Source organism: Urocampus carinirostris, chromosome 11, assembly GCF_059441175.1.
Source record: "Urocampus carinirostris isolate Australia breed hairy pipefish chromosome 11, RoL_Ucar_1.0, whole genome shotgun sequence".
NCBI classification, from domain to species: Eukaryota; Metazoa; Chordata; class Actinopteri; order Syngnathiformes; family Syngnathidae; genus Urocampus; species Urocampus carinirostris.
In genome coordinates, this window is record NC_142359.1 from 2,017,071 (window position 1) to 2,032,485 (window position 15,415).

At 42.7% G+C, this 15,415-nt stretch overlaps 1 protein-coding gene across 2 annotated transcripts in view; it reads left to right on the forward strand.

Moving 5' to 3' along the window:
* ptpro (protein tyrosine phosphatase receptor type O) overlaps positions 1-12,483 on the forward strand; it is a 50,013-nt gene extending 37,530 nt beyond the window's left edge. For both annotated transcript variants that reach the window (XM_088347724.1, XM_088347725.1), the window contains exons 22-27: positions 1,889-1,965; positions 3,536-3,670; positions 6,586-6,708; positions 7,994-8,148; positions 10,052-10,318; positions 11,766-12,483. In XM_088347724.1, the coding sequence (XP_088203850.1) occupies positions 1,889-1,965; positions 3,536-3,670; positions 6,586-6,708; positions 7,994-8,148; positions 10,052-10,292 (731 nt within the window). In that variant the 3' untranslated portion in view covers positions 10,293-10,318; positions 11,766-12,483. The remainder of the gene's footprint in view (positions 1-1,888; positions 1,966-3,535; positions 3,671-6,585; positions 6,709-7,993; positions 8,149-10,051; positions 10,319-11,765) is intronic.
* The last annotated feature ends 2,932 nt before the right edge of the window (positions 12,484-15,415 follow it).

The following is a 15,415-nucleotide window of genomic DNA, read 5'->3' on the forward strand; positions in this document are numbered from 1 at the left end:
ATGTCTAGATAGATAGATATAGATGTCTAGATAGATAGTTAGAGATAGATAGATAGATAGATAGATAGATAGATAGATAGATAGATAGATAGATAGATAGAAAAAATTTCATTTCATTTTTCATTTCATTTTTCATTTCATTTTTCATTTCATTTTTCATTTCATTTTCATTTAATTTCATTTCATAGATAGATAGATAGATAGATAGATAGATAGTAGATGTCTAGATAGATAGTGGATGTCTAGATAGATGGATGTCTAGATAGATAGATGTCTAAATAGATAGATGGATATAGATGGATAGATAGATGTCTAAATAGATAGATGGATATAGATGGATAGATAGATGGATAGATAGATAGATAAATAGATAGATAGATGTCTAGATAGATAGATGTCTAGATAGATATAGATGGATAGATAGATAGATGTCTAGATAGATAGATGTCTAAATAGATAGATGATAGATAGAAAGATGGATAGATAGATAGATAGATAGAAGTCTAGATAGATAAATGTCTAAATAGATAGATAGATTTCGATGGATAGATAGATGTCTAGATAGAAGATAGATAGATGTCTAGATAGATAGATAGATGTCTAGATAGATAGATGTCTAAATAGATAGATGGATATAGATGGATAGATAGATGTCTAGATACATAGATACTTTATTCATCCCTGAAGGGAAATTCAAACTTCCAGCAGTCTTCTTTTGTTGTTTATTAACAGATTAACAGGATGGCCTCGGGGTGCTGTGTTGTAGTTTAGCCACAGCGGAGTGGATGAGGTCACACGCTAGGCCAAAAGTTCGACGTCCCTGCAGCGGATGGAAATCTTTGTGCCCAGGGTTACACCGCCTAGTGTCCACGTAGATAGCGAGTCCGCCTCCTCTCCGCTTCCCGCAGGCTTTTGTGTCCCTGTCTGCCCTAACAGCGCTGGAGCCGGGTAGCTCCACTTTAGTGTCCGGGATGCTAGACGTGAGCTACATTTCCGTGCAAACTGCACTCCCTGTACGCTTTGATGTTTTTCACCAGCACAGCCAGTTTGTCGGTCTTATTTGGTACCATGATTATGGACGGTACCGAAGACTTATAACGCCGCTAGCCGCTTAGCTAGCTCCGGCGATAGGGCCCCCCTCATCACGATGTCTACCATACTTTGTTTGATATTTTTAACACAAGTCCGTGAAAATGGGTTCAATTCCTTTCAAATAAGTCCCTCTGAAATGAGTTTGATTTCTTTAACATTAGTCCCCCAAAACGGTTTGTCCTCAACTGAGTCCCTAAAACAGCGCCCTTCACTTTAAAGAGCCCGGACAGCCGAAGAGTTGGAAGTGTTCGAGCTGTAGCAAATCTGTCACGAAACAGAGACAGGACCCAATAGCGTTCGTTAGTTTTATTGATAAAGAGGGAGAGTAGGGCTTGCTTCCACGATCCGATGGTTGACGGACAAGAGTAGCAGGATACGCGGAAGTGGCACTTCCGTGTCGAACGAGGATAATCGTAGACTTGTCGTTAGCCGGGACGGGAGAGCAAGGGCGGTATCGAGTTCAGAAACGAGGTCGGCACTAGGAGTTGGGCAGGAAGCGGGGCAAAATAGGTCGGACGTCGGGATGGCAGAACAGGGCAGAATCGGGTCCAGAAACAGGTCGGCAACGGATATCAAGCAGAAGAAAACAGGGCAGGAAAAATGTCTGAAAGTATGAGCTTGCCTAGCTGGGAGCAGCGGTTCGCAACGATCTGACGCTGGTTACAAGGAGCCGGGGGGTTTAAAAAGTGGCAGCCAATCAGCGACCAAAGCTGATGGTGCCAACGGGGCAGCCGCAGGCGCCCCGAATCAGTAATTGTGACAAAATCGGACTAACGCGGACGTTTGTTGTTGGCAGACGACTTCAGTCGCGTACGTTTGATTTCTCTGCACGACGACGAAGGTGCCGACTACATCAACGCCAACTACATTCCCGTAAGTGCCATTCATTTACAGGGGCCGGCCTTACGACAAGTACGGCTCCTACCTACTCAACACACATACCGTTTGCATACCTGAGAGACTGAAACGGGAACACGCGTTTTATTTCAATTCCTTTTCCTTTCAATCGATTTTGGGTTGTTTAAAAGGCGACCTTTTTCAATTTACACCCTTTTGTTGCCATCAGTTGTGTTCTCTTTTTTACTGAGATGCAGTACCTGATCTTGACCCAACATGCGGGCAAGGAAAAACTCAAAACCTCCCACTCAAATGCAAAACCAAATTACGAGTTCAATTACCGCATAGCAGTGGATAGAAACATCACTCATCACTTATCAATTTGCCAAGGACTCACTGGGGGTGCTGCGCACAGTATTTGTACCCAGTCCTGTCTGTCCCCTTTTGTCAGTCCGTCTGCGAACCTCAGTGTATACTAGGCAAGCCTTTTTCGACCCAGAATCCCACCTGTCCTGTTTTTTGTTCCCGTCTGTCTCTGGCTACGACCTGCACAGCGCAGAAACACAGATGAGGACACTAAATCCCTAATGCCCCCAATAAGCAGGTTGGCGCCTTGCATGGCCGCTATTGGTGTGAGAGTGTGTGTTTGAATGGGTAAGTGTGAAGCACATTGTAAAGCACTTTGGGAGCTCTTCATGGACTTGAAAAGCGCAATAGAAATGCAGACCATTTACCATTTAGCATCTTGATTATCCTCAAAACGTTTGGAGACTGACTCCCTATTGGTGTGTGAGTGTGTGTGTGTCTGAATGGGTAAGTGTGAATCACATTGTAAAGCGTTTTGGGAGCTCTTCATGGACTTGAAAAGCGCTATAGAAATGCAGACCATTTAGCATCTTGATTATCCTCAAGACGTTTGGAGGCTGACTCCCTATTGGTGTGTGAGTGTGTGTGTGAATGGGTCGGTGTGAAGCACATTGTAAAGCGCTTTGGGAGCTCTTCATGGACTTGAAAAGCGCAATAGAAATGCAGACCATTTACCATTTAGCATCTTGATTATCCTCAAAACGTTTGGAGGCTGACTCCCTATTGGTGTGTGAGCGTGTGTGTGAATGGGTAAGTGTGAAGCACATTGTAAAGCGCTTTGGGAGGTCTTCATTGACTTGAAAAGCGCTATAGAAATGCAGACAGTTTACGGTACTGGGTGAAAGCGGTACTACAGATCTAATAAACTGAACCATCTCAAGGCTGTATTTTCGACGCTGCGTCGTTCCCATTTTAACTCTTTTTAAAAATCATATTTAAAGCCTCATTGTTTTATATTTGACCACTAGATGGCACTGTTGTCTAACGCGAAGGGAAATCACTGACACGGTAAGATGGCGGACAAACATGGCGATTCCGCTAGGTTAAAGAAATACAAAAAGTGACCCTTAGAATGTCAATTCAATGAAAGTTTCTTGCTCGAGCACTCGCACGCACTGTACCTTGAATCTAATTATATCAATATTTTGGAGGTTGGCTAAAATGGTTGACAGGTATGCAAACGGAAATAAACGGGTAAAAGGCTCGCGTGAAACCACGGCGGTGTTTTTGTGGCTCAAAGGGTTACAAAAAGGCCAGAGAGTACATCGCCACGCAGGGTCCCTTGCCGGAGACGCGAAACGACTTTTGGAAGATGGTTTTGCAGCAGAGAGCGCCCCTAGTGGTCATGCTGACGCAGTGCAACGAGCGACGAAGGGTAAGTTTAACAGGTACAGTGGAACCTCGCTAGTTCGCCGTTCAACTTTTGCGGGTCTAAAAAATATACCTTACCTTCTCAATAAAAGCATTTATTGACTTGACGCCATTGAGCGCAAGCTAATGTCAACTGAGGACACGGTGTGGACACTCTTATTGTGAAGGGGAGGGGGAGGCCCTGACACAATGCTTAATCATTGCTGCTTCGCTCACCCTCCTCCTTCAACTCCTCCCACCTCACCCCCTTCTTATGTGGCGCTCGGTTTATCAAGGAGGGAACGTATATTCTGTTCTGTCACATTTCATCTCAAGTTTGACTTTATTATACCAAAAGCGAGCGGTTGTTTGTACTACCTAAACACGGCTAATTGTGTGCGGTTTCGTGTATTTGTTGTAAAAGCCGTTCGATGCCGCTAGCTAAAGTATGTTGTTATTGTCAGAAGGTAGCTCTTTCACTTTGATTCAGACCATTTTTTGAACTGTTGTTTCCCAAAACGCTTCACAAACACTCATCAAATATCACATTTTCACTGTTTTTTCACTGCATGTGGTTGAGAGCGGTTAATACAATCATACTGAATGTTTCGTAGTGGTTTCGCCGCAGTCCTATTTCGTGTAAATTGATGGTGTAAGACATGGCTACACTTGTGGGTCATGTTTTGGTACATTCAGTTCCAGTGTGAAGCGTTCTGGAGGACTCACCCAATAACTATACCAGTATACGGTTTTTTTAAGCATTTTTGAAGGGGCGCCGCTCCTTCGCGGATTTTCTGTTTTCGCGGGTGGTCTCGGTCCCCATTACCCGCGATAACCGAGGGATTACTGTATAACAAACGATCCAGCAACGCACCCTTCAAAGGAACGCGTTTAAATACTGTCAAGAAGCAATCAGTCAATGCGAGTCAGCCGGTGTCCATGGGCGGGGCCAGCCGGGCGCCATGGCAATCGCGCCAGACATGACAAAATATACAAATATCACTCCCCGCCCTAAATGACCGAACCTCAAAACAAGTCAATTAGCATCGAAACCTGACACCACACCCGCAAAACGTTCCATTGAATATTTACTTTTCGAGTTGTTGGGAATTAATGATCAAAATGTACCGTTAACCAAATTGCTCGAACTAGTTAGCTGAGTCCGTTAACCAAACACGACCGACATTCACCCAACATTTTATGCGAGCTCGTTCCTTGAGAGAAAAATGAACAGGAAAGTCGACATTTGCACACGAGGGCGGATTTATTTTCGTAACAATTTAACTAAGTGTACTCCATCGAACACGGCCAAATTAGTGACGTTGGAGTCTCTGGGAAGCCCTCTCCTGAAGTCCTTTAGCTTTCTCTTATCGGCCATCTTCTCCCCGCATAATGGTGTGTCGGCTCCTCCCGTGGGCGTGCCAAGGAATTGTTCACGCCCATCGTTCTCACAACACAGCGCCTTGATGTCTGGCTTCTCAAAACAACGCCTGCCGTCCTGTTCTCAAAATTCCCTAGACAAAATATTATGAATTTCGAACAGCCTGCCCTGACCTTGTACATTGAACTAAAAGCCCACTCAGTGAAAATCTTCATTGCAATAATCAATCATATAAAATCCTTTAAAGTCAAATTGTGAAAAAAACTAAATAAAAGCAAGATTATTTTTTCGTTAGTAACAAACTGACTGTATTTTGTTTTGAGTAGAGGGAATACATTTCATGTTTGATATATTTTTTGAGGGGGTTCGAGTTGGCATTCGGACTGTATTTCCAACAGTCCTTCTCTTACTTTCGCCGATCTCATCCTAGAATAAAGGAAAAGGTCGAGCACGTGCGTGAGATCACTCATTTGCCACGTGATGACATTCATTTCATGCTAAATTTAAGAAAACATGAGTCCTTATCTGACAATCGACCTGCTGGTTTTAATAGTTTGTGACTAGTCATCTATCAAAATAATATAGTAATCCCTCGGTTTTCGTGGTTAATGTGGACCAAGACCACCCGCGAAAACTGAAAATCCGCGAAGTAGCGGCGCCCCTTCAAAAATGCTTAAAAAAACATATACAGGTATAGAGTATACCCCGTGTATACAGTACACCATATAGAATACGGGTAGAGAGAGAGTAAAATTCATGTTATAACAAAAAAAAACCTGTAAAATATGTTGTATGTACACAGAATGGGACAGCGGCGAAACCACTACGAAGCATTCAGTAAGATTGTATTAACCGCTCTCAACCACATGCAGCCATCGCAGTTTATTTGGCTTGTTAACACTACCGGTTACATATTGAAAATAAAAACAGTCAAAATGTGATATTTGATGAGTGTTTGTGAAGCGTTTTGGGAAACGACAGTTCAAAAAATGCTCTGTGTTCATTTTACTGAAAGTGAAAGAGCTACCTTCTGACAACAACAACATACTTTAGCTCGCGGCATCGAACGGCTTTTACAACAAATACACGAAACCGCACCCAATTAGCCGTGTTTAGGTCGTACAAACGACCGCTCGCTTTTGTTATAATAAAGTCAAACTTGAGATGAAATGTGACGGAAGAGAACAAACTTATGTCACGGTGCAGAGTTCCTCCTTGATAAACTGAGCGCCACATAAGAAGGGGGTGAGGTGGGAGGAGTTGAAGGAGGGGGGGTGAGCGAAGCGGCAATGACTAAGCATTGTGTCAGGGCCTCCCCCTCCCCTTCACAATAAGAGTGGCTACACCGTGTCCTCAGTTGACATAAGCTCGCGCTCAATGGCGTCAAGTCAATAAATGCTTTTATTGAGAAGGTAAGGTATATTTTTTAGACCCGCGAAGCTCTGAACCTGCAAAAGTAGAACCGTGAACTACTACTAACTGTAGTTCGTTGCAGCCCTACTAGGCTAAACCCAGATGTTGAGATGTGGCCTAAACACGTCTTCTTGCACGTTTTTCAGGTGAAGTGCGACCACTACTGGCCGTTCAGCGACGAACCCGTCATGTACGGCGAGATCAGCGTTGAGATGCTGTTCGAAAACGAGTCGCCCGATTGGACCGTCAGGAAGTTCAGGCTTGGATACGTGAGTCAATAAGCGCTAAGCTAGTTTTGACTCTTTTTAGAAAAGGGAAATAAGTCTACTCTTATTCAAACAATGTTATTAAACGAATCTAACGACTACCGTAGTATTATCGAACTACATCTCTGGATGGTGAAAAATGCAAAAGAAGATGACAACGCTCAAAAACAAAGAGCGTACACTTTACATTTGTTTGAACTATTACAAGATGGAGTTGTTTAGATATCATATAAACTTTGAGAAACAGCATTGTTTGGTTAACTTCTTCACAAACAGGCGGCCCGCGGGCCAGATCAGCCCCGCTAAGGGATTGAATCCGGCCCGCGAGACAACACTCAGAGAAGTCAGTAGAGTTTTCCGAGAACCGGCTTCTTCGGCTCGGCTCACTAAAAGGAACCGGCTCTTTCGGGTCCTAAACAGCTCTTCGGGTTGTTTTTTGCTTTTTTCATCCCTATATGACCAAATATTATGTAAAATTGTGCACAAAATGACTTCAAGGAAGGGGGAGTAGAACAAAAAAGAAAAATGGAAAAGTAGTGAAAAGCTGAGAAAAAAGAAATAAAAGGAAAAGAAAAAAGGAGGAAAATTTCAGAAAAAAGCCAGAAAAAAAAAGAAAAGAAAGAAACAAAGGAAAAAAAGGAAATAGGGAACAAAAAGAAAAAAGTAGCAGCTAGGAAAAAATAAACACGATGAGATTTTTTTAAAGGAATTTAAAAAAATAGAAAAAAAACAGGGAAAGTCAAGTCATTTTTATTTGTCACAAAGAGTCTCAAAGGGCTTCACAGGTTATTACACAGACTATTTTTTTCAGACTATTATTACACCATCCCCTGATCTGGAACCAACATGAGGGCAAGGAAAAAGTTTGTGTTGCATTCAAATAATCTCCAATCATACCAAGTCAATCTTGTTGCCAACATTGTACTTCCACTAAAAAATGTGATTAAATACAGTTGTGTATCGTACTACTAATGACTTGGTTGCCACACTTGGGATTGCCGTCGCTCACTGTCGTTTCAAGCGTTGCTCACCGACTTTGTGTGAACGCTCAGACCCGTAAGGAAAATGACAGGGAACATTGTTCAGAAGCTTAGGCACTTTGTGTTCTTCAATGCCAATATTCAGTATGTATGTCTCTGTTATACAAATTGATATTTTTGCCGGTTTTTCAGAGGTTCTGTGTTGTTTGGTTCGAAGTTGAATGGTAAATCGTTGAAAGTGGTTTTAAATACTCCCTCCGGTTTTGTTGTCTGCAGTTGAGAAAGGTTGAGTTTTGATTTTGCCGCAGGCGGACGAGACCCGGGACATCTTGCACTTCAACTACACTTCGTGGCCCGATCACGGCGTTCCCACCGTCAATGCCATGGAGAGCATCTTGCACTTTGTCAAAATGGTGCGCCAGCAGGTCAACAGGTCCAAGGACCCCATCGTGGTCCACTGCAGGTACGCTTTTGCACGCGCGATTCCGGAATAGCTCGGTGGCTACGCGGTCCGGGGCAGGAGGGGTTCGAACATTTGAGAATCGGCAGGGCCGAAGATTCGGCTCGGGGTTCTTTCGTTACTCTCGACTCAATTCGGCCTCCGTCAAAGGTTTGCAGCCATCAGCCTCCTCGTAGCATTTTATTGGGAAAAAAATGCTGCGGTGCCGTTAAATCAGCTTCCAGTTGCTTCGCCTTTACACAGCGTTCCTATCTAGTTAGTCGTGGTCAGCGTGTTCCGTCTCCATATTATATTCTATATTATTCGGAAAGAGACACAGTCCCATGGCAAATTAGGCAGACGCACTCCAATTTTAGGCAAACATCTCCAATTTCCACTCGTCCTGAAAAAGGTCACCCTCAGAGTCAACTTTCCCTTTTTTTATTTACATTCAAAAAGGGGGCTGAGGTCTGGAAAATGCTTGAATTTAAATGTTGCTTTCGAGGTCTGGAAAATGCTTGAATTTGGGGTAGAGTGCTTGGATATGCTTGGAATTCTCTCCTGGCAGTCTAATAGACCTCGCTTTGAAATGAAGGCAACATTGTGGACAAACATTTTGTAGAAACGACGCCCATCGAGGAACAGCTCACCGAGAAGCAGCTTTTTTTCATTTTTTTTATTATAAATTAGCAACTGTAATAAAACATGATTTTCTAATTAGTAATTTCATGTTTTGCAGTGGATACCTGAAAAACACACAAAACATAAAGGAAATATTCACAAATCTACAAAAAATAAAACAACAATCTTGGATTTTAACACACTGAACAGACTTCAAGTGTAACAACACAAAATCCTTGAAAAAAGAAAAAAAAATCAAATATAAATGAAAAATATCAACTCATCAGTGCAATTAACAAATGATAAAATGCAAAACAATTCACTCTTTAAGGTACAAATGTAACCAATTTAGAAAAAGACATTAAAATAAGGGGGCAGCACGGTGGCGCAGTGGTTAGCGCGTGTGCGGCAGTTCTGAGGTCATAGCTTCAAATCCAGCTACCAACCTTCCTGTGGGGAGTTTGCATGTTCTCCCCCTGCTTGCGTGGGTTTCCTCCAGGCGCTCGGGTTTCCTCCCACATTCCAAAAACATGCATGTCAGGTTCATTGGCCGGTCCAAAATTGTCCCTAGGAGTGGGTTGTCTGTCTCTGTGTGCCCTGACGGGCAACCGGTTGAGGGTGTCCCCTGCCCACTGCCTGAAGATAGCTGGGATGGGCTCCAGCACCCTCGCAACCCTATTGAGGATAAGCCGTGCAGATAATGGATGGATGGATGGACATTAAAATAAGCGAAACAAAGAGCCAAAGATAGGCAGTCTCTATGATCGATATTATTGAAATGAGTCCGAATTCAGCTCAGTTTTCTGCTATTTATGCATGCAGTGCGTTCAGAGCGGCAGAATTGCTGTCAGTTTATAGCCAGGGTTGGGTAGGGTTACTTTAACTTGATTACTTTCAATGACTTTTGGACCACTCCAATACCAAATGTTCTCATAAAAGACAAAAGAAACTCAATATGAATAAAATGACTCAATTTTGTGCAGGCTTGGGGAGTAACGGAATACACGGAACGGAAAAATGATGTTGGCAAGCTGTTTGGATTGATTTTCATTTTGTTTCTGTGGCATTTGCAATTCGTTTTGCCGGAGATCAAAGCCAGGAGAGAAAGCTTACCACGTGTTGTGAGTCATAATTGTATTCATATTTCGTTTATTTTGTCTTTTATTAGCATATTTGGTATTGGAGTAATGCAAAAGTAATTGAAAGTAATCAAGTTAAAGTAACCCTACCCAACCCTGGTCATTAAAGCCAACCGATGGGAAATGGTGCGTGAAAACAGTCTGTATCTAACTAGCGTACGTTGCAGCGCCGGGGTGGGCCGAACGGGGACCTTCGTGGCCCTGGACCGGCTGATGCAGCACATCCGGGACCAGGAGTTCGTCGACGTCCTGGGAACGGTGGCCGAGATGCGCTCCAACCGATTGTCCATGGTGCAGACGGAGGAGCAGTACGTCTTCATCCATCAGTGCGTCCTCCTCATGTGGCGAGACAAGCAGCAGCAGACGCTGCCGTCCCAAAATGTCCGCCAGAACGAAGCCAAGACATAAAGACCCAGGACCACGGAAACCGAGCGGTGAGTCCCTCTTGCCGACGCCGTCTCGGATTCCGGACGGTTATGAGTCGGGGCTGGCTCGGCAAGGCGCGTTCGTTTTATGTGGGAGGGCTTGGTCACCATGGTAACCAAGGGCGTCTCTAGGAGTGGCCCAGTGGGTCACTGACCCGTATGAAGTGCAACCGTGATAATAAGGCAAGCTGACAAGCAATGTTCCCTCTAAGCTGCGTGTGTGCGCAATTTTGCACTACCCAGCGCTTTTCCGTGCACAAGTAAATCAAGCCAGCTTACAAAAATCAGGACTCGAAATTACTAATTAAGAAGCTAAATAAGTCAAAGTTACAGTGATTGAAGGTAAAAATACACGGGTTCCCCTGACGTTGTGTTCAAAATGCGGTATTTGGAAGTCAAGGTCGAAGTAGAACGAAGTTGAGTTAAGTCTGTAGAGTTTTTAGAGAACCGGCTTCTTCGGCTCGGCTCATTAAAAAGAACCGGCTCTTTTGGGTCACAAACGGCTCTTCAGGATGTTTTTGCTTCTTTAATCCCTACACGACCAAATATTATGTAAAATTGTGCACAAAATGACTTAAAGGAAGGGGGGGTGAATAGAACAAAAAGAAAAAATACCAAAATGAAAAAGTAGTGAAAAGCTGAGAAAAAAGAAACAAAAGAAAGAGAAAAAAGGAAAACAATTGAAAAAAACTAAAAACAAAAAGAAAAAGAAACAAAAAAAAATTAAATAGAGAACAAAAAGAAAAAAGTAACAGCTAGGAAAAAAATAAACACAGTGAGATTTTTTTAAAGGAATTAAAAAAAAAATTAAAAAAAAAAAAACAGGGAAAAGAAGAAAAAGTTTGTGTTGCATTCAAATCATTTACAATTATACCAAGTCTTGTTGCCAACATTGTACTTCCACTAAAAAATGTAATTAAATACAGTTATGTATCATGCAACCGACTCAATAAGCCCCCAAAAATGTTTGTATTATGCGACAAAAGATACCAGGGAAAGAAAAAAAAAAGGAAATCTTGTAAAAGAATTGTTGTAAAAACAAATGAGGTTTGTAGGCTGTACAACCTTTGCAGTAATACATTAGTCAATTCATTCAAAAGTGAAAAATAATTTTACATTGCCGGAAACTCAGCAAAATGTAACTTGATGTCAAGTTTTGGACATGTTTGATAATGAATTATCTTGCCACACTTGGGACTGCTGTTGCTCACTGTTGTTTCAAGCGTTGCTCACCGACTTTGTGTGAAAGCTCAGACCTGGGGAAAATTAGAGGGAACAATGCTTACAAGTAGACTACGGGCTAACAACACCGTGCTAACGCTTCCATGCTAATGTCTACATTATACAAGAAATGCTAACGGCTACATGCTAACGACCACATGCCAGAGCCAGTCCCAACTGTCACAATTGCCGCAGGAATGGTCCGCCACATTTTGCCCTTTTGCCGGTCGTACAGGCTGCGATTGTGCCTCCTATGCTTCATCATCTCTCGGAAAGAGGGACGAGCGTAGTTCCGGATCTGTAACGAGCGTGCCGATCGGAGGACAAGGTGTGAGGCGCTCACCTCTCGGTGGGACACGCCACCGAAGCTCATTTTGGTTCGGGACACTCGGGAGAATCTCCTGCAAAAGAAGGAGCCTTTCCAAAGGCAAAGTAGCAAGAAAACTGAAAAAGAAACGAGATGTTGATCTTTTTTGACATGGCTCGCATCATTTTTTGACATTTTTGAAATCCTCCCGTTTCCTCTTTTGAAACGACTTTCCCTCGTGACGAAATAGGATATACAATGACACTGGAGCGAAGACTTGGAATCGAAAAAAAAAGCATTTTTTTCATAAGTATTGATGAACACATGTCTGTCAATTGTGCTTTCTCTCGATCGCAGGTGTCGAACATGCGTCCGGCGGGCCGGATCAGGCTCGCCAATTGGTTTTAACAACACCCAGAGAAGCGCAAGAGAAACAAGTTGCAGTTTTAAGTATGTCCACTTGATGTCGCTAAAGCCAGGCGCTACCCGCGTTTCTATCTTTCTCTTTGCTTTTGCTTTCTTTTTTCTCCCACTCTTTCTTGACTTTTTTGCCTTCTTTCTATTTCTAATATCGTTCACTGTTTTTCTTCTCTTCCTCTCCGCCTCTCTCTCTGAATCTCTTAGTCGTGAGCTTTTTTGTTTTCCAGCACGTCCCTTTGGAAAAGGACGTAGAGGAGACTTTGAAAGAACTTTTGGAAATCCTCATGCACTCCGTCGTGATGACTTAAGCTCCTGCCGTTGTTTTTTGTGTACATATCGTAGAAGTGCTGTTTTTACTTGCGTTACTGTAAAAGAGACTTTCTTTTTTTATCTTTTTTGAATATGTCGTGAATGATGGGTGGGCAACGCACATTCATCACGCCGATCTGGGCAAGGTAGCAACAGATTTTACGCATTTATTTGTTTTATTTATTTAGAAAAACTAGTCGGTCATTTGGCAAGTACAGTGGAACCTCGGTTCTCGGCCATAATCCGTTACAGAACCCTGTTCGAGAACCGATTTGTTCAATCACCGAAATCGATTTTCCCGTTAAAAATAATGTAAATCGTTTTAATCCGTTCCAACACCCTGAATGTTTACCATGAATGTTTAAGGTAAACATGCAGCTAACCCATGCTAATCGTACGTTGGCGTTATCGTAATCTTCCGTGCGAAAGATGACGCTAACATGAACGTGTAAAAAAAAAAAAAAAAACTGGTCGTTTACAAGTCAGTTAGCACCCGGGTCTCTACAAGTGGCTAGCGCTTCATTGGAAAGGGGGCTCCGTTCCAACACCCGTACGAAAGATTACGCTAACATGAACGTGTAAAAAAAAAAAAAAGGATAAAGTAAAGAATTATGGATAGGATTTCTTACCTTTGTGGTGGTCAGCAGAAGGCGCAGGTGGACGGCTGTTGCTTGCTTATAGCACTCACTCCCTTAGCCACATCACTAGATTTCACAGCCTCCTTATTGTTTAGTATCGTACTGATCGTAGATTTAGCCATGCTGTATTCCCTACCAAGATCGGAAACTCGCACACCTCTTTCATATTTGGCTATTATGTCTTTCTTAAAGGCAATAGTTGTACGAACAACTTTTCTTTTTTCACCTCTCCTGCTTGCACCGACCTTCTTCGGAGGCATAGTTAGGGGCTAAAACACCCCGTTCACCGATATTAAAAGCGAAAGCAAAAAGAAGCAATTTCTCGAAATTTTTGGTCAAACTCCGATTTGTTCGAACTGAGAGGCATTCGAAAACCGAGGTTCCACTGTAGTTGATAAGTGTATAGAAATGACAATTTGACTCCGGATACATATTGTTACTTTATTCTCACCAAAATGGTGTGTGTCCTAACTACTGATACTTGGAATTGCGTTCCCCCTTTATTTCATGAACTAAGGTCATGGATGCATTTTTACTGGATGCAAACAATTTAAAATGTGACTGATTAGAATTTTCAAAATCATTCGACAGTGTCCAAGGTTGAATGGATGTGCAGTTGCGCATGCGTTTAACATTTACTTTGTAGATGATGAAATTCATACCTCACTGTATTTCGGAAAGGAAAGGGTTAAAATCCTTCTTTTTTTTGGGTTAAAGAATGAAAGCGTCGACACGTCTCGCGTGAAAAAGGGCCCCAAACCCAAAAAGCGAAAGGTGGTCCAAGAGGCGTGAGTTTTGCCCACCCGTCGCCGCACTTTGCTAGCTAGCACGCAAGCTCAGCTAGCTCCACTTGTGATGTCATTGGTGCCATAGTGTGACTTTGAAGAAGGATTCTAATGTGTGCCTGTGCGCTTGTATTAAAAATGTGTTGACAAAAAGGACTTTAACTCTTATTGCTTGAGCTTAACTCAAACACTGAATTTTTCACGCAACACTGGATTGTAAGGGGCACCCCCGAAAAAGTACTGTATTTGCATTTTATACACTCACAGTATATATATATATATATATATATATATATATATATACAAAGTGCAATGATTGATCCATAGAAGAATGCCGCCAATTTGAATGCTAGCAACAGGAATCGAACCTGGGTCGCTCGCGCTACGGATGACCAACGAAAAGCTGTTCGATGTGATCTCGTGATCGTGCTATTTTTACTCATGGTGCCAGAAACAAACGTTCATGAATGGTAAAAATAGAAGGTGATCCTGAAAGAAACTTTATAAAAATTCAAAAAAGCAAAACAACTCTTTGGTGTATCTGATGATGATTTGGACTTTGCCTTTTAGTTCTATCTGTCAGGACAACTTTTTGTTTCCTCTATCTTCTAACATTTGTTTCTGGCCCTGTGAGTAAAATTGTGTGTTAATGAGATAGTACCTAATGCTTTTATGGACATGGCCTGTATCACTTGTAGTCTAGCGATTATGTGATGGCGCTCTCGCCGCCGCAACCCGGGTTCGATTCCAATATAATTTGCTCAGCCATGTTTTTTTTTTTTACTTTACAAGCCTTGCACACATACGGTCGCATACTGTCAAACATCATGTAGTGACACACATATAAGTACTGTATACCAGGGGTCAGGACAGTTGAGCTGTTCTGAAAAGAGGTCACCAGCGATAGCTAATTTCCATTTTTCAGTCTTATAAAAATAAAACATTGTTTGACTAAGTCCATTTAACCCCATTTTTCATCATTAACCTGATCATAACAAAGTAATGACACAATAATTTGTTATTTAGGAAATTCGAATCAATCAAGGCAGCACGGCGGGACAGTGGTTAGCGCGTGTGCGGCACAGTTTTGAGTTCAAATCCAGCTACCGGACTTCCTGTGCGGAGTTTGCATGTTCTCCCCGTGCTTGCGTGGGTTTCCTCCGGGCACTCCGGTTTCTTCCCACATTCTAAAAAAAAAGGTGAATTGGCCGGTCGAAATTGTCCCTAGGTGTGAATGAGCGAGCAAATTGTCTGTCCCTGTCCTGTGTGCCCTGCGACTGGCTGGCAACCAGTTCAGGGTGTCCCCTGCCCACTGCCCGAAGATGGCTAGGATGGGCTCCAGCACTCCCGCGACCCTACTGAGGATAAGCGGTGCAGATAATGGATGGGTGGATGGATGGAAATCAATCAATTGAAGTTGATAGTC